The sequence below is a fragment of the Ascaphus truei genome, chromosome 4, assembly GCF_040206685.1.
Source record: "Ascaphus truei isolate aAscTru1 chromosome 4, aAscTru1.hap1, whole genome shotgun sequence".
Lineage (NCBI taxonomy): Eukaryota > Metazoa > Chordata > Amphibia > Anura > Ascaphidae > Ascaphus > Ascaphus truei.
In genome coordinates this window covers 73,956,203-73,979,390 of record NC_134486.1, presented here as the reverse complement: position 1 = coordinate 73,979,390, position 23,188 = coordinate 73,956,203, and the positions used below count along the sequence as shown (strand labels likewise).

Sequence of the window (23,188 nt, the reverse complement as noted above, 5' to 3'; positions counted from 1 at the left end):
TTTATATAGAATAACTTTGGTTGCTAAACATTCATTTTACTCATATTACATTTTGGGGAGTATCAGCAATAAACCAGAAGTGATCACCAAATGTGACATAATCTGAACAATTCCCATAAATCATTTTACCTGGCGTACTACTAACTTCGACCATAATGCTCAACTTTAGATGCAAAATTAAAATCTATTATATAGAAATGTTATGTAAATTAAGACTAATACATAATATCTAAATGTAATCTTACAGGCCCGCATTTCTTTTTCACCTTTATTTTAAAAACAAAATAAGTTAACAAAATAGAGATTGTCAAATAAAGCTTGAAACGTATTCAGAAGTGTTTGTAAACATGCAACAGCATTGACTCCTACCCTACAGTACATGACCATATTGTTTTTTGTTTTTAGCACTTCAAATAAAGAAATGAGCATTATAACAAATTGCATTAGCAAGCCGGCTTTTACATCAAGATACTAATTTTAGAGTGTCCCATATAGTAACAGCATAATTGTCTGAAATACTTTTAAAGTTATATAATCTTACTATTATCCTGTTACAAATATTTACAAGCTATAGGGAACTTCAACTAAAAAAAAAAAAAATCAGCAATAAAAAGAATGGGGTTTGAAATACTGTAGGATACAATTGCATTAAACAGCATAAGTATATCAACAAATAAAAGGAAAAAAAATAAACTATTTGAGAGGCTCCTGAAATCCAGGTTAATATACTAAACTTTATACAATTTGAGAATGGGAAGATACAGTATACCGATAATATGTATTTTATTTAAACATCAACAAGGCACTTTGTATTCACACGGTTTTGAACATCAGTACTTTATAAGTATTTTTAGTACCCAAGGAGCACATATATTTTACAATGTGCACTCCAAATGGCAATATGAAATCTCTATGCACCTGTGGCAGCAAACGGTTTAAGATGTTATATAACTATACCATATTTGAACAGCAGTACAATCCAATAGTGTAATCTGTAGCTTCACTGCTCCAAATAGCCTAGAAATGTAGTCCAACATTAGATAAAAAATACATACTGTATACGTACTACAAATTAAATAGCCTATTTTCTCATAAGGCCTCCTTTATGAATATTTCCAGATCTTTAAGTTTCTGTAGCAGCATACAAATCAGAAAATTAAATATATACTCATCATTTGAATTTGCTCGAGTTTTCTTTTGTTGAAGTGCATATACAGTAGATATCTGATCTAAAAGTAGTTAACCCATTATTTGTTACATAGGTAGAATGCACTTAATTGATCAAAATGCTTTCCTTATCTGTAGCAAGCAGGCTAAGTTAATGAAACGTTTAAATACATTCTTTAAAAAATTACCTTTAATTTACAGTTTTGCTGTACAACTGAAATGTTCAAGTACTCAAATTACTATATTTATCCTAAAATACAAAGCATTCCCCCAGATACCTTAAGTACTTATAATCACATTCTGTATCTTCCTAAACACTGAAAAAATGCAAGATATGTACACAAAACTTCATAACAAAAATATAATTTCAGGCATAGAAAATGAGTTCGGGGATCTGTCCTCCTTGCACACCTGTCCCATTTGTGCTATCTGAGGAGCACTGAAACTGCACAGTTACTTTTCCACACTGGACTTCTGTCATTCCTTCCTGTCCAAAGTAACTTAGTTCATTGCCATCTAGAACCACACTGGCAGTGTAGAAAGTGTCAGGCTCAATTTGGACTGGATACTCAAACCAAGCAGAAAAGGTATTGCTAGACCCGTCAGAAAAATATTTGCTTAGATTCTGTCCTAGTATGACACCCTGGCGTTTCAATTCAATTTTTGCACTGTATTCTGCCGATCCACAGCTGGAACCATACAGACCAAAACCAGCAATAAATACTCGTTTATCCACAGCAAACTGAATGCTGTCACAACGGCCTCTGTAACGCCACTGGTTACTACGGTAGGCACATGATTGAAAACGGTGGCACCTCTGAGGGACAAGACCTTTTCTGGGCTTGCTTACAAACTCTAACTCTGGTTTATTAGCAGCAGTATACCAGAGAAAAATATCATTAGTTTCATTAAGTGTCAAAACACCAGACTGAGCAGCTCCATTTGCAAAATCGTCTAGTGCCATAGTAGGAATGCGAATCAAGTAGAGCGCTTTCCCCAGAACCTTTCGTTTATTGTCTATAGTTGAAGTTATTTCTTGACGTTGACATTCTACTTCTGCCCAACTAAGAGCTGCCTCAAAGACAACGATTTCTTTGGCATTTAAAGTCTCTCTTTTAAGAATACTTTCAAGTGTCTGAAAGTCAATGTCACAAAAACCTTCACTTTTCAATGCAAGTTCTGCCTGGGCATCAATCACTTCCCAGCACCTCTGGGTCAGATCAGGTTCTTCAAACAAGCAGCTCTGGGAGAGAAGAACACAAGCATTCTTTGCACTGAGGCTGGTCTCCAGGAAGTTAACACATGCCCGGGCAAGATGGGGGACAATATATTTCTTAGCAGCATAAAGAGTTGCCAAAACTGTATCAGCAGCCAAGTCAATTTCGTCACAATACAAATATCTAAAAAAAAAGAAAGAAAAAAAACATGTTAAAATTGCAAATTAGAAAATATATTTTCTAAAATAATAAATTTCATAAAATAGGTCTCGCTAAAGGTATTTTTGCAAATATAATGTAAACAGAAACGTAATGATCAAGCTTTCAAAAAATGTCAATCATGTTCAAAAATATACTTTAATGCCTGTTATATGAACTAAAGATTGATAATAGAAAAAAAATCAATAAATCAAAATTTACAAGACCTGCTTAAATAAGTTGACAAGAACCCATTTAATTGAAAATTGGAAAGCATATACACATTCCATTTGTGTCTCATTGAAAATTCAAATGTATTTAGCATCATAGAATATTTTTACAGCCCTTAGGTTGGGATAAACCAATCCATCACACTTCTGATGCTTGCAGTAGTTATGTTTCAAATATCTCTGTGAAAAAAATTGCAAACTAACTGGCTCTACCATATATACCATGTATATGTGCAACTATACTGTAAAACAAGTGATATTAATATTTATTTCTAATTCTTTAATACCATAGTTTACAGAAGCTTATTGTGTTAACATTATTTGTATCACAAAACCGCACATGCATAAAGGAGCAAAACGTGAGAAATCCTATGTTTTTTTTTAAAATCAGTCCTGTTGTATTAGATAATACTGTCTGCATTTTTTTTTAAAACTCCTAAAGCAAATTTTAATGATTTTTTTTAATTTACTTATAATCGTTTGGTTGCTACAGCAACCATTTAGAAAGTCATATCCACTTCATCTTTTGAAACAAACACACACACACACACACACACACACACACACACACACACACACACAAACACACCTTTTTGAGCTCTGCCCTTTGGCAACAAAGCATCACAAACCGATCTGTTGCTGTGATCCAAACAGCAGACTGTTTATGACTCAGAAAGCTGTAACAGTAATGTGTTACACTTAGTAATATATTGTTACATATCAGTTGCAGCATTTCACAGACTACAGCACAAAGTTAGAAGGTGGCCATTTAGTTAGGCACACAATCAGGATTTTTACAGATTTATAACAGGAGCACGAAACGATTGCCAGTTTAGGTAAGAATGTATCATTTATACATCACATGCTTCATATACAAATAATAAGAAAAAAAGGGTGGGGGGGATTAGTATTTCTGCTTTAAAGCATTCTCCTATACCAATACCTTTCACTAACCTCTATTTGCCTATAATCATTAAACAAAGATTATCAGATGTGTTAAAAAAAAAACATTCTTTTAAATAGAAGGTCACAATTTCATTATGTGAGACTTTGTACTTTTATTTACATTCAAACTGTTTCAAAATGAAATCACTTGTAATTCAGAAATCTTTGAACTAATATGTATCATTGCTACCCTTTTCCCATACTGCATTCTTGGTTGTAGTTTCATACACCTATTTCAATTTCTTCTATCATACCATACTTCTATTCTATTATACCAACATATAGGATAGCTTCATTACATTTTACTTTTGGGGAAAAAAAACACATCTCCTCAATAATTAACCATTTCAGCACTCGTATAGAACTGTAACCGCTTAAACAATTAGAGCAATATCTGTAACTGTATTAACAAAAAAGTGTTGAGTAAATAAGAAATAAAAGGGGTTTAAGATGGAGACCTGTTTATAAAATAAAACTTGTAAGTGGCATGCATATTTGCATTAGTCTCAGGTATCATCCAAGCTAAGGCAGGGATCTTTCTCCCCCCCCCCCCCAAATGTCATTCTGCTGGCAATTTGATGTTAATGCTAAATTGCATTATATTTAATACCATAATGATTTAATTTGTGTGTGTGCAGTGCGTCTTCTTTTTATTACTGTGGATGACCATTAAATGGATAGGGGGCAGGGTTTGTCCATTTTGAAACACCATCACCTGCTTTACTTTTAAAAAATTCATTGTAGTTTCTCCCCCCCCCCCTTTTTTTAAATTAAATGTATGTAATCTCGACGCAAAGTTAATTTACATACTCATGAATATATTAAAGATCTGCTCCAAAACACACTGTCTTTAGCAAAAAGGTTTTTCCAAAATGCTCAGGTCTCAATAACAGAGGAAAAAGACATGCTGGTTGTTTGGACGTATGAAACAAGAAATATGTGGTCCACGTTCCATGTGCTGTTGGTAATTCTGTAATAAGCCTATCAGTACATGATAAATCCTATCTGGCAGTAATTTGCTGTTCACTAAAGAAAATATCAACTGCTATATAGTGTAGGAATAATGCTTACTTCAGCATAGCAAGAAAAGCAGCAGGTTCAACATCTGGAATCCGAATTTCATCTTTGTCCTCAGCAAGCTCTCCGTAAAACATTGCATGAAATACTGAGCTCCCAACAGCTAAAACATACTGTTAAGCAAAAGAAAAATTCTAGAGTTAAATACACAGGGGAAAAAGTTGGAATTAAACACAAACATTAATGAAGATCACCAAGTAATCACAAGATATATTAGATTGTTTTTTATTGTTAAAAAGAAGTTAATTAAAAATACATTTGAGATAAAATCCATTTAGCATACAAACACAACATGTCCCTATAAATTATTTATTTTTCTGCATTAAATTGGCAAGAAGGCTATTGCTTACTTTGTGTCCTGGTAACCGCTCGGTCCCACCTGGTGGTCCCACCACAAAATTAACATCTGCCATCAATTCATTGTTGAACATCACAGCATTTCTACAAACAGAGGTACAGTGAACGTTTTACAGTACTGCATACTCCCAGAACATAACAGCTGAAATACTTTGTCAGACTACAACAAATTGAGTATGTGCAAACATTAATAAATAATTTATCTTCCTCTTCCAACTGAAATGCAAATATAAGTCTACATTAGATTTAAATATATCTCATTAGTTATGTACAACAGTGAACATCAGTTAACAAGAAACAAATATTTATTTGGTAACACTGATATAAATAAATGAAAAAGCACCAATCTTACCTTTCTCGGATGGTGGCATAAAGCCCTTGCCAGTTTGGGGATGGAATAGTGTTATTGTTATTAAGGTTTTGTTGGTGATATTGCTGAGCAGAGTTTGAGTTGCTGTTGGCTGGTTTCTTATTAGGAAATATCTCAGCAGCCATCTTCTTCTTCTTTTTGGTCTTTAAGGTAATTATTTCATAGCAAACCGGTGGCAACTTGCTGTTATTACTCGGGTTTCCCTTTTTGGGGCCTTTTTTGGACCGGTTCTTGACAGTTTCTGGAAGCATCAAGAAAAAAGTGAGACATTTCATGTTCTTCCCTTTTGCATCTACCATTAGTATGCTAGTTTGTGCAGCTAAACAGCTTAAGTAGAACAGAATATTCTGAAATAAACTGAAATCCAAATGTATCTATGATGGAGGTCAAAATGTAGCTTCTGCAGAAAGCCAAGCTGACCTTTCCCATGTGCAGAATGACAAACTGGCTTCAAGTTTGATCCAGTACTTGATGTGATAAACATATTCCAAGCATGTCTCCTATTTTCTTTGCTTTCAAAATTATTTTCAGATTCAACAAAGCTGAATCACCTATTGTGTTACACTGCAAAAGAGATAGCATATATCTGTCTGAAGAACTTGTTCTGAATTAGGTTAACAAGATCTGATTCTGCTTAAAGCACAGATCGTCTGTTCGCTGACTCAAGTCGTGTGCTGAATGGATCTGAAGAGTAGAGATTGCAGGCTTGCAGATGGTGTTAGGCAGTCAATAGCTTTGAGCCAATAGCTAAAGCCACAGATAATGATTGGACCAAAAATCACAGCGATGTTTCATGTAATATACATAGCCTCTCTGTTAAAGGACAAAATATATACTGTAGTCTCCTATTTAAAATGTTATTTGCAAACACAAGGCATACATATGTATGCCCAGGCTAACCAAATACAGTATAAACAGTGCCAGTGCAATGAAGAGGGAATTATAACACACACACACACACACACACACACACACAATTCTACAAACAATACAAACGTATAAAGCACATACTAATTTGTTTGTAGCAATTATTTAAACTATTTCCTACATATGTAACATTTTTTAGTGGAGAGGAGACTTCTGATGAATTAAAATAAATTATCTGTTTCACTCTGTCAATGCAAGCAAACAGATAGCTTTTTGTACTGCTTTCATTGCACAGTAAAAATGAAGAGATTAGGTCACTGCATTTAATTTAATCCATTCTCTTTCCAACTATCATAATGGTCTCTGACAGGAGTTCCAAATTACGAAGTAGCACTAATTGGGCCAACAGCTACAGTATGACAGAAATGCTTTGTTTAAAAAAAAAAAACTATATGTATACATACATACATACATACATACATACATACATACATACATACAATAGAATATTAATCTGTTTAAGAAAATGTTCAGGACATTAAAACTTAGTACATTTTACAGTCACTATTTGGAGTAAGCTGGGTTGATTACATGTGTCCAGGAGAATCAGCGCACCTCAAATTAAAAAAAGGGAGAAAAAAAAAAAAAAGAAAAAAAAAATTAAAAATAAAGTGTTTTTTCTCTTTTTTTTTGCTCCCTTTTTTATTTGATGTGCGCTGATTCTCCTGGACACATTTTCACTCAGAACCGGGAACAGCTCTTTTTCAAGCAGCACCTACCCCATACTAGTTTATTTAGTTTAGATCACATTGTATGTTGAGCGCATCCTTAATTGCTATACATCAGGGTTGATTACATGCAAGCATACTCCAGTATTTCAGCATCTGATTTTTTCATACTTCGTTTCTGTGTCAGGGAATATTGCATAATATTTAATCTTAATGTATTAAAGATATAATCTTTCAATCTTAAAATGCTAATTTGACTTCGAGGTTGCATTAGAATGATCATGGTTCTGTACAATATGATTTTGTAGCAGTATTTATTTTATTTCTAAAATGTTTTACCAGGAAGTAACACATTGAGTTACCTCTCGTTTTCAAGTATGTCCTGGGCACAGAGTTATAATGATAAATATATGGTTACATTAAATGAAAAGGGTTCTACAGTACATTATATAAAAGACATTGCATGCACAGCTAAAGATTGATTTTATATATATATATATATATATATATATATATATATATATATTTATATTATAGGCGTATACAAGTTACAGACCAGATTAAAATGTGAGACCGCTTTAGTTTTGACAAGTTCTGTCTTATATCCCCCTTTTGTTAACAATATAAAACAAAAATTATATATATATATATATATATATATATATATATTACACACACACACACACACACACACACACACACACACACACACACACACACACACACACACACACACACACACACACACACACACACACACACACACACACACACACACACACACACACACACACACACACACACATATATTTTTTAATTGTATTCCGAAAAGTGATCAAAAAATCTGTAGCATAACATCCAAGTAATGTAAACCCAAGATAGAAAGGGGTAATTGTCAAATAAGGCTACATTCATTTTGATCTTCGAGATAGAACCAATACAAATGCATGACATTTTAAACTGAAATGTATCGTGTAAATTAATTTCCCAAGCAACAATTCTCAGACTGCTGGATTGTAAAACTAAGCACCTCTATTTTTTTGGTTTTGTCACACTGGACAGTAGCAACTGCCATACACTGCCTAAAATAGTTATTGGTTATTAATATAGGCTTATGCAAGCCTTAAAACAGTACTTGACAATAACCCCTCTCAAAGCTGCAGACCAAGAAATATCCAACTATGTACTATGAGAAAATACTTTAAAAAAAAAAAAAATATTCTACAACTCTGAATTACATTTTTGATGTATTATAATGTAACACGCATGTTTTGTTTCTATAGCAACCATTTACAAAGTTACATCCCATTCCTCTTCTGAAATAAGCTCTGGCACACCCCTTTTTGAGCCCTGCCCTTTCTCTAGCAGTGAACCAAATTGTATCTAGTGACTGCCTAGTCACATGATCTTCCCCACAGAACTTTGCATCTTTGGTCCTCTTCTGCTGCAGTGACAGCCATTTAGTGAACCCCCGAGCCGAATCTTCGCCGATCGATCACAGGAGAACGGATTGATCTGCAACTTAGCTAATTACTTGTGTGGATTGTATTGATGCACATATTAAAGGGGGGAAATAAATGGCAGCTTGGACTGCTGCTTTAATGTAAATATTCTGCACTCTAAGGCTTGTTGGGTATAAAACCCTTTAAAATCAGCCTTCCCCTTAATTGACAATAGAGTTCAAGAACCCGTATTGTCTTCTACCAAACAATATAGCTACAAAGTCCCATTACAAAACACAATGCTCCAATATCTCCAAATCTCTACTATTAGTGAGTCAGATAGCAAAGCTGAGAAGCACTACATATGATCAACATGGATTCCCTGACAATAGGGGCTCCTGAAGCAACATTGAGTCATTTTAATTTTCATACCCCATATGAAAACATGCTCTGGAGGGCTGGCACATTTTACACTCAATGGATCAATGCAAAGAAGTATAGTAATGTTCTGGGTAAACTGCTCAAGTTTGTTCATAAAAAAGCTATATCTTTTGTTCAGAGTTATCAGGTCATATTAGTCACTAGATGTGAATGAGAAAAATTGGTTGAACAGCAGGATCCAAGGAAAAAGCACCAATGGAGGAATTTGTCCTTGTATGTTAGTTTGTTTTTTATTATGTGATTCATTAAACTTTTTTTATTTTTTCATACCTGGTGAGTTGATTGGTGCTTTTTCCTTGGATCCTGCTGTTCAACCAATTTTTCTCATTCACATCTTGCTACCCTTCAATTGGAGTGACGCACTTCCGCAGCGCAGGTTGTTTGGCACATCGTGACGCATCACTGGAGAACGCCGACAGGAGACGGGCATCTCCACGTGTAAGTTTAGAGATTTTCCCGGACGGTCTGAAGCCTTGGCTCTCATCACGCGGGATCCCTACAGCTATACTCTAAAGGACTCAGGTATCGATTTGCTTATACATACCTCTGGACATTATGGGATGCAGAAGTTAGGACTGAGAACTATGTGTTAGACTGGAATATCAAGGGCATGGTCTAAGGCTTGCTTCATATTTACCAGCAGTTGTCTCATATGGTCCATCTTTCCCTTCCAGCAAGTTTCCTTATATATTACAAGTCAACGCAATGTCAATTGCCAGTGATTACTTACCTGCTGTGTTACGGATTTAGATCCTTATTGTATTTTTTCAAGCTATATCTACTTATTACATTTTGGGTTTCTCTGTACATATTTCAGAGTCCCCATATTGCTATCTTTGGAGCTGGGAGTAGCTACTCATGCATGATCATATTAGTCACTAACTAGATTTCCTTTTGCCTAATTAAAGAAAGTACTGTAGTTTTGCCAGGTTACAACACAACACAGATATAGTAATCAAATGTCAGCAAGTTTATTGCAAAAATCAGACAGTTCTCATAGTCCTTATTTCACTTTAAATAATTAACGGCTTTGCAAACATGGATCGTTACCAGCAGGCAGATAATCGATTTAGACAACTGAGGCAAAAATAACATACAGTACAACTAAGGCTACGGCCCCAGTCCTCCCTGCTGCACGCGCACCTGCCAATATGGCGGCACGTGCAGAGACTATAGCCGCAATCGAGGGAGAGCGGGGCCATGACGGGGGGCGCGGCCATGACAGGCATATCTGCCCTGCCATTGGCTGCGCACGGCCACATCGCGGCATGGGAAGACAAAGTTCTTGTCTTCCCTGCAAGCGTACGCATCGCATCGCAGGGCTTTGCGCGCCCACACACACACAGCCACTGAGGCCTGCGGTGTGTGGCGCACACACACCGTAGCACGTGCGGCTGTCACCATCGAGGACTCGGCTTTACCAACAAAAGAGAAGCCAAGCACAGAGATATAACAGAGGTTATTGCACTATTTAATGCAAAGCATTGTGTTAATGCTAGTGTGTTACTTAAACAGAAGAGCTATTGAAAACAATTGTAAAGTTGAGAACACGTGTAATTTAATACGTTATTTTGAGCGTTAAAACTGCAGTTCAAGCTGTGGTTTAATTTTTTTTCTCTCCATACAAAATGTGCATCAATACAATCTACACACCGACACGTGATTAGCTAAGTTGCTGACCGATCCATTCTCCTGTAATCGATCGCTGAAATTCGGCTGGGGGTTCACTAAATGCATCTTGGGTAATCTTCTGCTGCACTGACAGTCAAAGTTCTGTCAGGAAGATTATGTGACCAGGCAGGCACTAGAATTAATTGGTTCACTGCTAAAGAGGGCAAGGCTCAAAAAGGTGATGTTGTTTCAGAAGGGGAAGGGAATGTGACTTTGTTTATGGTTGCCTGTTACATTAAAATACATTACAAATGTCTTTAAAAAAAAATTTTTTTAAATGCTACAATTATTTTCTGATTGTTTTAATTAATCAATTCTGTACCAACAAAAAAAAAACACACATGCAGGTTATTGGTTGAACTGCAGCTTTAAAAGGGGTAATAACATCTGTACATACTGATATAGATAGATATAGACAAAGCTTGGCATATTACCCAAAAAGCTACTCGCCACCAAGCCCCACCCAAACATTCGTTTTTGAGATAAGTTTATTTATTGTATTACATTTATACTTTACTAAAATTAGTCCTCGTCTCATAGTAGAGGCGGTTGGAAAAAGACATGCGTACATCAAGTTCAATCTATGCCAAATTTAGACGACAAATACTTTATCCTATATCTGTACTTACAGTATATTGACCCAGATGAAGGCAAACAGAAACCCCAGTGACACATTATCCAATGATCTCTCAAAGGGAAAAATCAATTCCTTCCTGACTCCAAGAATTGGCAATCGGATTTCTCCCTGGATCAACATTCTTCCTACAGTATGTTTACCTATTTATCATATCTCCTCTATTTGACGCCTCTTTTCTAATGTGAATAAATATAATTTAGCTAGCCTCTCCTCATAGAAATACTTTTATTATATTAAAATTTATGAATGACAGTAAGGTACCCTTCTCACATTAAGCACAATAATAAAGCATGATTGTGACTGTACATATAAACGTCGCAGCGTGTGTATAGCAGCCCTTTCCCTCACAACTCCCCCTCTTTAGCAGCCCCCCCCAGCGCACCGGCCGGGGGTGTGTGCACAGTCAGGGTATCCCCTTACAGGGGGGGAGGGGGTTACAGTGAGGTGACCACCCAGACAGGTGTGGGTGTGCATGGGTGAGTTTCGAAAACTTAATTTAAGAAACATTTTATTTTCCATTAATATTTAATACATTTTAATGAAAAGTTTGTACATTTCACACCGGGTTAGCCCCCTCTAGTTTCCTTCCTTTTCCCATATTATATATATATATATATATATATATATATATATATATATATATATATATATATATATATATATATATATATATAGAGGTATCAGTACCGTGTTAGCCGAGCTTCAATAATCAAAAAATAAATAGATGATACCGTTCTGTGGCTAACGAAATGCTTTTATTTGTGCGAGCTTTCGAGATACACTGATCTCTTCTTCCGGCGATGTTACAATGAATGAAGCAAAAGGTATACTTAAAAACAGTGTCTCTTGGAATGTTATCTGTGCTGTTCCTTCCCACGGTGTGGATGTGTTTTATGGCTAGAGGTGTCAAAAGGTAGATGAAAGCAAGTGAAGAAAGAGTGTGTATGTGTATCAGTGTGAATAAAAATGAATGGAGAGCCCACAGTATATACAGTGCTTTACACAAGGTGTGTGTGGAGTGGGAGTGGATATAAATGGTGTGGGTGGGTGTGGAAATGTGAGAGTTTGTAGCACAACTACAAGTGTGTGTGGATACTTATTGGTCCCTATTGGTGTATAGGGATGGAAAAACAAGGAGTATTAGTATGTGTGAGAGACAGCTGTGTGTGCATACATATAGCACAGTATGTACAGACATGGCCTTTAGCGCTCATGGGACGAGAGTTCACTACTGTCAGTAATGACTCATAAAATTTCGATCTCTGTTTAGGCCACTGCTAAGTGTCCCGAACAGTTGCATAAATTTGTATTCATGTAACCGTCTCTCTTTCGGTGTTTTAAGATTACCTTTGAGTATGGCAACCCTCAGATCGTTCATCTTATGGCCAGAGTCAGAGAAATGTTCGCCAACAGGACTGTCTCTTGTACCGCGTGTGATGCTGTGGCGATGCAGGTTCATTCTCTTGTTTAGCCCCTGCCCTGTCTCACCTATGTAGTAGCAGCCCCCTGGGCATTTCATGCACATGAGGTACACGACATTGCTGGAAGAACAGGTGAACCTTCCTCTGATTTTGTATTCCCGATTCCTGTGTGGTATTTGTATTGTGTCCGCTGTGTAGAGCATTGCGCAGGTTTTGCATCTTGGGTCCTGGCATGGTTTTGTCCCGCATTCATATATATATCCTCTCCATCTCACCTCACTCTCCCCCCTCCATCAATTACCCACTCCCTCAATCTCTCCCCTCCCCCCTCGCATGTATTTCTCTCCCCTGCGTCTCACTCTTTTCCTCACTCACCCCCTCTCCTCTCACCCCCACCATCAATTACCCCACTCTCATTCATTTCCTCCCCCTCACACAATATATAAATAACAAAAAATAAATAAATAATACTTTGATACATATAAAAAAGAACCCAATACGGATACAAAAATAAATACAGCTGAACCGGTTATAAAGCGGTGCTCGGGGTCTACATAATGAGACCGCATTATAACCGGAAAATGGCTGCCGCCGCGAGGACTTACCCGGCACCTGCAGCGTTCTCTAAGCTTCATCAGGCTGCATGTGCGGCGCACATCTCCAAGGTTTTATTTTTTATAACATTCAATGCTTTATTACTAACGGACACACATACCTCCCCCCTACACTAATAATGTTACTATACCATGCAGGAATCAAACCTATAACCATTCATACATTGGTAGCAATTCTCTAGCTGCTACACCATAGTATTGGTGTAAGCTCATTGACTCTATAAACAGACAACTTCTACTGCACAGTACTTTCTTGTGGTAAAAATGTGCTTTTACCTCCTGACGCTCTGGTTATAATTGTATCTAATTTATTCCCAAATAGAAATTCTCCTTCAAAGGGCAAATTACATGAACTGTTTTTGAATGCTGTGTCTGCCATCCAGTGTCTGAGCCATAGCGCTCTTCTTGCTGTTACTGTATATGCCATTGATTTGGCTGCCAGGCTTACCGCATTCAGCAACGCAGTCGGCTGCCCATTTGATTTCTGACAATGCTTTTAGAATAGAAGTTCTCGACTCCTTTTTCCAATGCTTCTATATTAGCAATCCATATCCGCATTGCTCTTGATACCGATGTCGTTGATATCACCGGCTTGCATGCTGTACCTGCTATCACATATGCTTCCTACAAACCACTATCCATCATCCTATCCATTACATCTTTGAGTGAGTCTACAATTTCAGAGAGACAAAGGGAGGGATGGGGAGTGATCACAAAACCATACTAATTGTGTAGTTATATAATAAATAAGGTAATTGAGTTGTGGGTGCAAACTGTGAACTGACTAGTGAATCAGAAAAAGGAGGGGGAAGGGAAACACAAAGTGATTGTGCCCCTAAAAGAATTCACTAAACTGCACTCCACAAGGTGTAAAAAGTAACTTTTAATAGATTGACTTAAAACATATATAACCAGAGATAGGTGTAACGTGAGTTAAAAATAAATTAAATCAAAAAATATCAAGCATCTATGTCGTCTAGTATGTATGATAGTAGTATCCCAATATACCAGCTAATGATGGTGGGATTGAAGGCATACGATGCAATGGGTCAGGGTGTTAGCCCCTCTGCATCAGCTGTTAGACCAGATGGTACCTATATAGAAGTAAGCGAGACCAAATAGAAAGTAATAGAAAAAAAAGCTGTGTGTGCTGTGCACGCGCATAGTAAGTGAAACTTCTTTGACTTTTGTCACAGAAATTGACTTATAACGCGCGTGCTCGGCACACATGTGTCAGTGTGTCAGTCAGTGAGTATTTATGTGTTTGTTTGTGTGTGTGTCAGTCAGTGTATGTATCTGTGCCGGTCAGTGTATGTATCTGTACCGGTCAGTGTGTGTATTTGTGTCAGTCATTGTGTGTGTGTGTGTGTGTGTGTCAGTGTATGTCTCTCTGTGTTGTGTGAATGTCTCTCTGTGTCGGTCAGTGAGTATGTGTGTGTGTGTCAGTCAGTGTGCGTGCGTATGTGTGTCAGTCAGTGTGTGTGCGTATGTGTGACAGTCAGTGTGCGTGCGCGTGCGTCAAAGTGTGCGTGCGTCAAAGTGTGCGTGCGTCAAAGTGTGTGTGTGTATGTGTTTATTGGCAGCAGTACCAGCATCATGAATGTTGAGCGGGTGGGGGAGCTCACAGTGGGGGGGAAGGAATAGGCACATCATTCAGGGGCGGTGTTCGGTACATCACTGGGGTGCGCGTGCGTGCGTCAGTGTGTGCGCGTGCGTGCGTCAGTGTGTGCACGTGCGTGCGTCAGTGTGTGCGCGTGCGTGCGCGTCAGAGTGTGTGCGCGTGCGTCAGAGTGTGTGCGTGCGTCAGAGTAAGTGTGTGTGTGTGTCAGTCAGTGTGTGTGTGTGCGTCAGAGTAAGTGTGTGTGTGTCATTGTGTGTATGTGTCAGTCAATGTGTGTGTCAGTCAATGTGTGTATGTCAGTGTGTGCGTGTCTGTCAGTGTGTGTGTGTCTGTCAGTGTATGTGTATCTCTCTGTGTGTACCGTATGTCTCTCTGTCTGTGTCCTGCCCCCTCTCTCCTGACTCCCCCCACCCCCGACGGAGCTGCGGACCCGGGGGGCTCAGTCTGAGTCTTCTGATCAGATACCCCCCCCGGCGGCGCGCTCAAGCTCCCCCCTTCCCCACCCCCCGGCGGCGCGCTCAAGCTCCCCCCTTCCCCACAACCCGGCGGCGCGCTCAAGCTCCCCCCTTCCCCACAACCCGGCGGCGCGCTCAAGCTCCCCCCTTCCCCACAACCCGGCGGCGCGCTCAAGCTCCCCCCTTCCCCACCCCCCCCCCGGCGGCGCGCTCAAACCACCCTATTCCCAGGCGCCACTGCCAGCCGCTTCTGCGCATGCGTGGCGCGCGGCATGGCAGTGGGCGGGGAACGGCGCCGCTGCCAGCCACTTCTGCGCATGCGTGGCGCGCGGCATGGCAGCGCGCGGCGGAACAGCGGCGCCGTGGCAGTTAGGAGCGGCGGCTATCGCCGCCGCATGTGAGCAACTAGGTGTGGGTGTGTGGGAGGGTGAGGGGTGCGGCGGCGATTAGGAGCGGCGCCGGCGGCGAGCGGCGTCCATTACGTGACGTCACTTCCGTTTCACATTTCGCCCCCCCATCTATCCAGTTTTATCCCATCAGAGGTGCCACTAAAGAAGTTTCACTTCAATATCCAATCCTCCTAACATGAACATAATATTGACCAGTTTTGTGGTTATTGGCTGTCACATGAAGTGCATATCCTGTGAGTACAGGAACTAGCACTCACAGCCACAGTGTTGGTAAGTTCACAGCATATACTCTGTGAGAGTACATACACACAGAGATAGGAGGAATGGCAACAGTAGTCGCTGACTGCACAACCTAGACTAAATTAGCCAAGTTCTGTGATCTAAACATACTGAAACAGGAACCTAACAAAACTACATTAAAACAGCTCCAAATAGGAGACTGACAACATTGCACGTTTCTCTTTTAGGGGCACAATCACTTTGTGTTTCCCTTCCCCCCCCCCTTTTTCTGAGTCTACATTTTCGACTGGTATGGTTGTTTTTCTTGAAATTCTGGAAATTGCTGAATCAATTTTAGGACTGACATCACAGTATTTTACCTCCTCTTGTACAAAATGATACATCCTGTTAAACTTTCGGGGAATATTTAGTTTTCAATCCAGCTGTGACAATTCCATTTGTATCATATCCTTGATTACTTGATGAATTGGAAAACATCTGGTTTTCTTCTGCCTTGTCCCAAATAATGTATCCGATTTCTGTGTAACTTCTTCTGTATCCTTATAAGAGGATCCACCATTTCTAAGTTAAATTCTGATTCCTCCTCCTGCTTTTCTTGCTCGGACGAATCACACTCTCCTACCGACGCTTAGTGATATATCATCTCTGATTCGGCTGGTTTGAGACCTTGCTCTCTTTTGCGCTGGTTTCACTGCTTGTTGCACGGCAGACTCTACTTTACTGTATCTTTCATCCATGATAGGAAATAATTCATTTGTTCATTTGACTCTCCTGGCTGCTGCTTTAAGGCAGTCTGCACAAAGCTTCTTGGCTTCTAATGCTGGTTTTTCACATGCTGCGAACCACCTAGTTTTTTTTTTTATAGCAGCTTTCTCCTTTTAATGCAGGGATTTTACCGCCCCTTAGAAGTTCCTTCTTCTGGTTGTATAACCATACGACAAAAGGTGCAAAAATATTTCTTTCAGTTCCATGATATCAACTCTCTTTTATTCTCTACTAAACTAAGGACTCAACTAGTTTTTGTAAGCGACCCTTTACTTCCTCCAGCTTCCATGCTGGCTTCCAAACTTTTCAGCTTCTTGCAGCTGATTTCTCCTGTCTGCCGAGCGTTCCATGCTGCTGCTGCCAGAACACCTTCACGCAGCTGTGTGCCGTCGCTCTGATGTCAGCGTCAATCCGTCCAATCGGAGCACTTGGCTCTCGCGCACAGGTGCACGCCTGTGGGATCGTAGCGGGCACGCTCAAACGTGTGCGTGCTGTGCACTTACATGGAATGCCTTGCCGGTCTGTCTCCCCCACTCCGCTGCGTTCTCAGACGCCTCTGCGGTAAATATTATCTGAGCCTCCGGTCTGCTCTACAGCCCTGCTGTCTACCTGCCAAGTTCAATGACGGATCCGCGGTTTTGCCCGGTCACACGGGCCTCTTTCTTGCTACCACCCACGGTACGTTGAACGGAGCTTCAGGGGAAGAGAGGCTGAGAAACCCCTGGCTTGACTGCAATAATTACAGTCTGGTGAGTCCTCTTAAAAAATAAACTATATTCTTAGCTGTAGGACAAGAAAAAAGACTATCTGCAGTTAGTGGGAGGGGCCTTTTATGGCCTACCTGCAAGAATTAAATTTCCTGTCCTACTCAGCTGGGGATAGAGCTAACCCTACGGTGCCCACTGCCATGATGAACAGGAAACATATATACATTTATAATATCCCACTTGGATTTTAGACTATATTTATAATTTGTAATATGCTTTGCACAATTAAAATGTTATGGATGCTTATGTGCAACAACAAAAAATTAATACCTCAATGAAAATACATTACAAGTTATGTAATAAGAACCTTAAATATTCTGCATCTGTTCTATAATCTTGATTTTAATTAAATGCTTGGTCGACCCATAATTATGCCTGCACAACTGAACAGACATAATTATCTTGACAGGGAGTCGTGAAGTGTTAAGGTCAGGATATTAGGTACAAAAAAAGAGAAAGTATCAAGTCAAGAATGTACATATTTAAGGATTTCACATAATGTAAGGCTGCGTCCCCGCTAGCGCTGAGCGGGCGGCGCTTGGAGAGGTGACTTGCATATAAATATATATGCAACTTCCCGCGCACGCACACACGCTCACCGGTGCTCTGCGCTTAGCTAAACAAAATTGTTATACTCTCTAGTGCGCTCAGCTTCCCCTGCATCGTTCCCCCCCTCTCCGCTTGCGAAATGTTAAAGGACAACCCCCGCTTGTGCTTGGAGAGCTCTCCAAGCATGAGCAAGCTCAGCACCAGCGGGGACACAGCCTAATTAACACAGCACAGATTCAAGATGGTCAATAACCGAATGTGTGGAATTACAATGTTTAGAAAAGGTTTTAATAAAGTCACCCCATTTCTGTTCACTTACAGTACAACATCCTCTAGCCATGTTTTTTTTTTTGTTAACCAGGGGTCCTAGAAACCCTTGGGTTCCACGAGCATCCCTAAAGGGTTCCACAAAATTTTCAGGTCATTTGAAAATTGTTTCAAATACAGAAGAATTTACAATGCATCTGATCTCAGACACGCTATTAGAGAGGGTTAGGGTTTCTTACAATGCATCTGATCTCAGATGCAATTAGTGAGGATTGGGGTTCCAGAGAATTTGACAATATAATTATAGAGCTCCGTAACAAAACAAAAAAAAGAGAAGGTTCAAAACCACTGCTCTAGCCCTCTACAAATACCAAGAGAGAAACTTCTAATATTGGAGGTGTACAACATTCAGGACCATATTTCCAGATGTAGCAAGTGACAGTGTTTCCATAGGATTTCATGGTAGTATTGTTTCAGAATATCATCAACCCATAACACACCAAAGGGTACAATAAAGACTGCTACATCTGTAAGTCTTGCTATGTCCTCCTATGGAGTCAGAGAAATATTTAGAAAAGTATTATAGCTATTACTGCTTATTTACACAATGCTCTTAAAGCTGCAGTTCAAGCAATATCCTATGTGGTTTTTTTTTTTTTAAGAAATCAGTTCTGTACTATAAGAAAATACATGTAGCAAAAAAACCAAAACACAATTTTAAAGACATTTGTCATGTATTCTAATGTAACATGCATTTTTGTTCCATATACAAAGTCACATCCCCTTCTGAAACAGCCTCACCTTTTTGAGCCCAGCCCTCTCTAGCAGTGAACCAATTGAATCTAGGGCCTGCCTGGTCACATGATCTTCCTCACAGAACTTTAGCTGTCAGTGCAGCAGATTACCCAAGATGTATTTAGTGAACCCCCATCCGAATTTCAGCGACAGATTACAGAGAATGGATCGATCAGCAATTTAGCTAATCAAGTGTAAGTGTGTAGATTGTATGCACATATTGGAAAAAAAAAAAAAAAACACACACAACTTGAACTGCAGCATTAAAGCAGTAATCCTCGATCGCCATTTTGCATTTTATTTCTTTACTTTTTTTTTTTAAGAGATCTCTTCTTGCTCTTTTCAAAGCGGTTTTTATTTATAAATATGATGCTCTGTCAAGCGTTTGAAATATTAAGTGTCCAGGAGGTTTAAAGTTCTCCCCTATTGCAATCATGGTACCTTCAGAGGCTAGATAATAAGAGATTCGTGTTTTTTTAAACACTAGAAAAGGGTATTTATTTTATTTTAAAAAGCAGGACATGCAGAAGATGGTACATTATATGAGTCACTCATAGGCTTCTGGGGAGAATTGTGGCTTTGCAGCAACAATCTGGTCAATTCATCATTAAAAAATTTTTTTTAAAAAAGGACTTTAATTCTTCCATTGCTGCAGTTTTTAGCAATCTTACCTTTTCAATTCTATAATTAAATTCAGGAGTTATCGTTTTCTGAAACGTTGCCTCACTGTGAGACTAAATTTGCAACTGCTATTGATGCATTAACTTTTTGAGTGCCGGAGTGGCCAGAGTGTCACCACCCATCCAATCACGTGACCACTGCGAGAAGCAGCCACCTTATAGATTCCATCACTGACGACAAGAAGGAATGGGTAATTTCCTTTCTGTTCAGATCGCGATCTGCCCTAGAAGCTGCAGGGTTTTTGGATGCAGCTACTACGCCATGGGGCCTCCGGACTGCCAGACCCCATGACGTTGTACCTTGGTCCTGGGGCACCAAAAAGGTTAAGACAAAATATAGCATCATCTAATATTCATCTATAGTATAGTCAGTTTCAAAATACTCTAAAATCCCACCTTAAGATGTAAACTTGTCAGATGCATTGCCAATGCAACACACACACACACACACACACACACACGCACACGCACACACACACACACACACGTCCTTTTCAACTGTATAGCAATAGCTTATGTGTGCATATTCATGCAGTAGCAGGATTTGTTGTCAAGGGTCTTTGCCTTAGCTAGGTCTTAGTATCAGCATTCTCAATTGAGCAGCTTTTTCCTTGTTGACTGGCCGGTCTACAGAAGGGAGGCTTTAATTGAGCCACACCATTCTGATATTATGTGTCATTTGATTATTATTTTACTTATAAATTTCTGGCTTTAGCTTTGGTTCACACTATTATTACAGGTTGCGTGTGTCTGTTTTTCCATACTTTTTGAGGTGTCAGAGTGATTTTATTATGTTTGCATGTTATGTGATGTGTCTTTAATAAATACATTTGTTATACTTGTTTACACCAGAGTGCTTTACGTGGGATACTGTGTGTGTGTGTGTGTGTGTGTGTGTGTGTGTGTGTGTGTGTGTGTGTGTGTGTGTGTGTGTGTGTGTGTGTGTGTATATATGTGTATGTAGGTATATAATATATATATATTTATTTATATATAATCTACATCCAACAGAAGCCGACAGATAATGGAGATTAAACCTTTGTCCAAATATCTTGAGTTATAGAGCATTTCAAAAATTGGTTGCAACCGCCGGAAATGTGCTTGTACGCTTTGTCATAATAAAATGTTTACACTGGAGATATCTAAATACCACTCCAGGTTGTAGTTCAGCCTTCTCCTGAAGCTCTGGAAAACTCTTAAATCACTTTATCGGATATCATGTGCCTGATCTGAGTTATCCCTCCTCTCTTACAAGCTGCAAATCCACTCTCCTCCATTCCTGGGGCAAACTGGGGGTTATAGAAAAGCTGACTCATACTAGAATTTTTGTTGGTAAATCTGTACTTAAATTTAAGTTGATCCCATAGTGCCAGTGAATGTTTAATCATTGGGTTTGCTACTCCCCCTGGTGGTCTATCTTGGCTGTCCAGCCATAACAAAGAGTCTAATCTTGCCGGGGAACAAATATGGTTCTCTATAATCGACCAATGCCTCGTACCCGCTGCTGAATTCCAGAGGAGTAGCTGTCTTAGCTGAGATGCCTGAAGATATTTTCGCAGATTAGGCATAGCAAGACCTCCTGGCTTCGAGGGTCTCTCTTGTATTGTACTTTTTTTTTTTCCCCAAAACTTTTTCCCCTTTATTGGAGACATGTGTGAAGGTTACAAACAGTGGTTAGTTACATCATTTCAATACACTGTACAGTGGAGTCGGCACATGACCGCAGAGTATGTTAGATGTCCCAATAATCCTTTTCCTGGTTTTTTAGTATAAAAAGAGGGGGTGACATAGGGTGGGACGATAGGTGGGCATGAAAAAAGGAGGGTAGGAGGGGGAGGAGGGGGGGAGGAGAGGGGGCGGGGTATGGTATCTCTCCGATCAATTCCTATCCCTTGTTGTTTAGTTAATAGTTAGAATCTGTGGCAGAGGCAGGTCGTCTGAGTTGGGCCAGGGTTCCCATGTGTTGTAAAATTGGGGCATTTTTTGTTTCAGCATGACCGTGAGTTTTTCCATGTTCCTGACCATGTTCATCCTATTCACTACTGTCCTTCTCGAGGGTGCCTTAACTTGCTTCCAGGCCGCCGCAACTGAGCATCTCGCCGCCGTGAGTATGGCTGAGGTCAGCCTGGCCGTGGGGGCCGGGAGGTCCTCTATTGGTTTACCCAGCACGTATGTTAGGGGGTCCAAGGGGACCTCTAGGCCCAGGGTATTGTCCAGGAGTCACTGGATTGTAGCCCAGAAGCTCTGGATCTCTGGACATGACCACCAAATGTGGGCCATGTCACCCTTTTGTCCACATCCTCTCCAGCACAGGTCAACCGTGCCGGGGAAAATCTGGCTCAGTCTACTCGGGGTCAGGTACCACTGAAATAGTATTTTATAAATGTTTTCTTTTGTGACTGTGCATATTGAGGTTTTGGAAGCTGCTTCCCAGACGTCCTCCCAGTCCTCCAGATCAATTGATGTGTTAAGGTCTGCACTCCATTTTTGCATGTAGGTATGTGTGGGTAGGGGGAGGGAGTTCTCGATTATTCTGTAGATTCCTGATATTAGTCCTTTTTGGTACTCTTATACGACAGAGAGATTCAAATCTGGTCAGCGGGGGGAATTTCGAGGTCGGGGATAGAGCTCCAAGGAAATGCCTTATCTGTAGGAATTTGAATATGGGGAGATTAGGGGCTGTAAATTTAGTTTTGAGCTCTTGGAAGGACAGAGCTTCGTTATTCTCAAGCAGATCCGCAACCATGCTAATGTCTAGGTCCTGAAATTGACCAAACTGGGCTCGGGAGCACCCAGGAGGGAATTCTGGGTTCCCAAAAGTATGGGGGTGAGTTGGGAGGGGGATGAAGTTAGGCCATATTTCCCTCTGTTCTTAAACCATGTGGACCACGTGCATTTCATTGCTCCTAGCTCTAGCCTCTGGGGTCATTTTTCTCTGTATTCTTGGGACCATAATAGCACTGGAAGGGGGATGGGGGCTGCGTGATGGGTTTCTATTTCTAGCCAGCAAGCAGAGCTCGGTGGGTTGTTCCAAACCACAGCTTGCCTAAGCTGGGCTGCGTGGTAGTATCTAACCACGTCAGGGACCCCTAGTCCTCCTCTTGTCTTTGCAGACAAGAGTACCGATCTCGGGACTCTAGGTTTACGTTGTTTCCATATGAAACGTAGGATCTGTGATTGTATATTTCTTAATTCAGCCAGGGGGATTGGGAGTGTCTGAAAATAATACAGTAGGCGGGAGAGGATATTCATTTTAG

General features: G+C 39.8%; 1 protein-coding gene across 5 annotated transcripts in view; it reads right to left on the bottom strand.

The window, feature by feature from the left end:
• Positions 1–254: 254 nt before the first annotated feature.
• The window catches only part of BTBD3 (BTB domain containing 3), a 34,804-nt gene continuing 11,870 nt past the window's right edge, over positions 255–23,188 (bottom strand). For 3 of the 5 annotated variants that reach the window (XM_075596046.1, XM_075596048.1, XM_075596047.1), the window contains exons 2-5: positions 5,544–5,802; positions 5,185–5,275; positions 4,829–4,947; positions 255–2,567 (exon numbers count right to left, since the gene is read on the bottom strand). In XM_075596046.1, coding sequence (XP_075452161.1) covers positions 1,535–2,567; positions 4,829–4,947; positions 5,185–5,275; positions 5,544–5,686 — 1,386 coding nt within the window. In that variant the 5' untranslated portion in view covers positions 5,687–5,802 and the 3' untranslated portion in view covers positions 255–1,534. Of the gene's footprint in view, positions 2,568–4,828; positions 4,948–5,184; positions 5,276–5,543; positions 6,355–13,830; positions 13,911–23,188 lie in introns of those variants that run through there. The other 2 variants (XM_075596049.1, XM_075596045.1) reach the window with 2 other exon arrangements.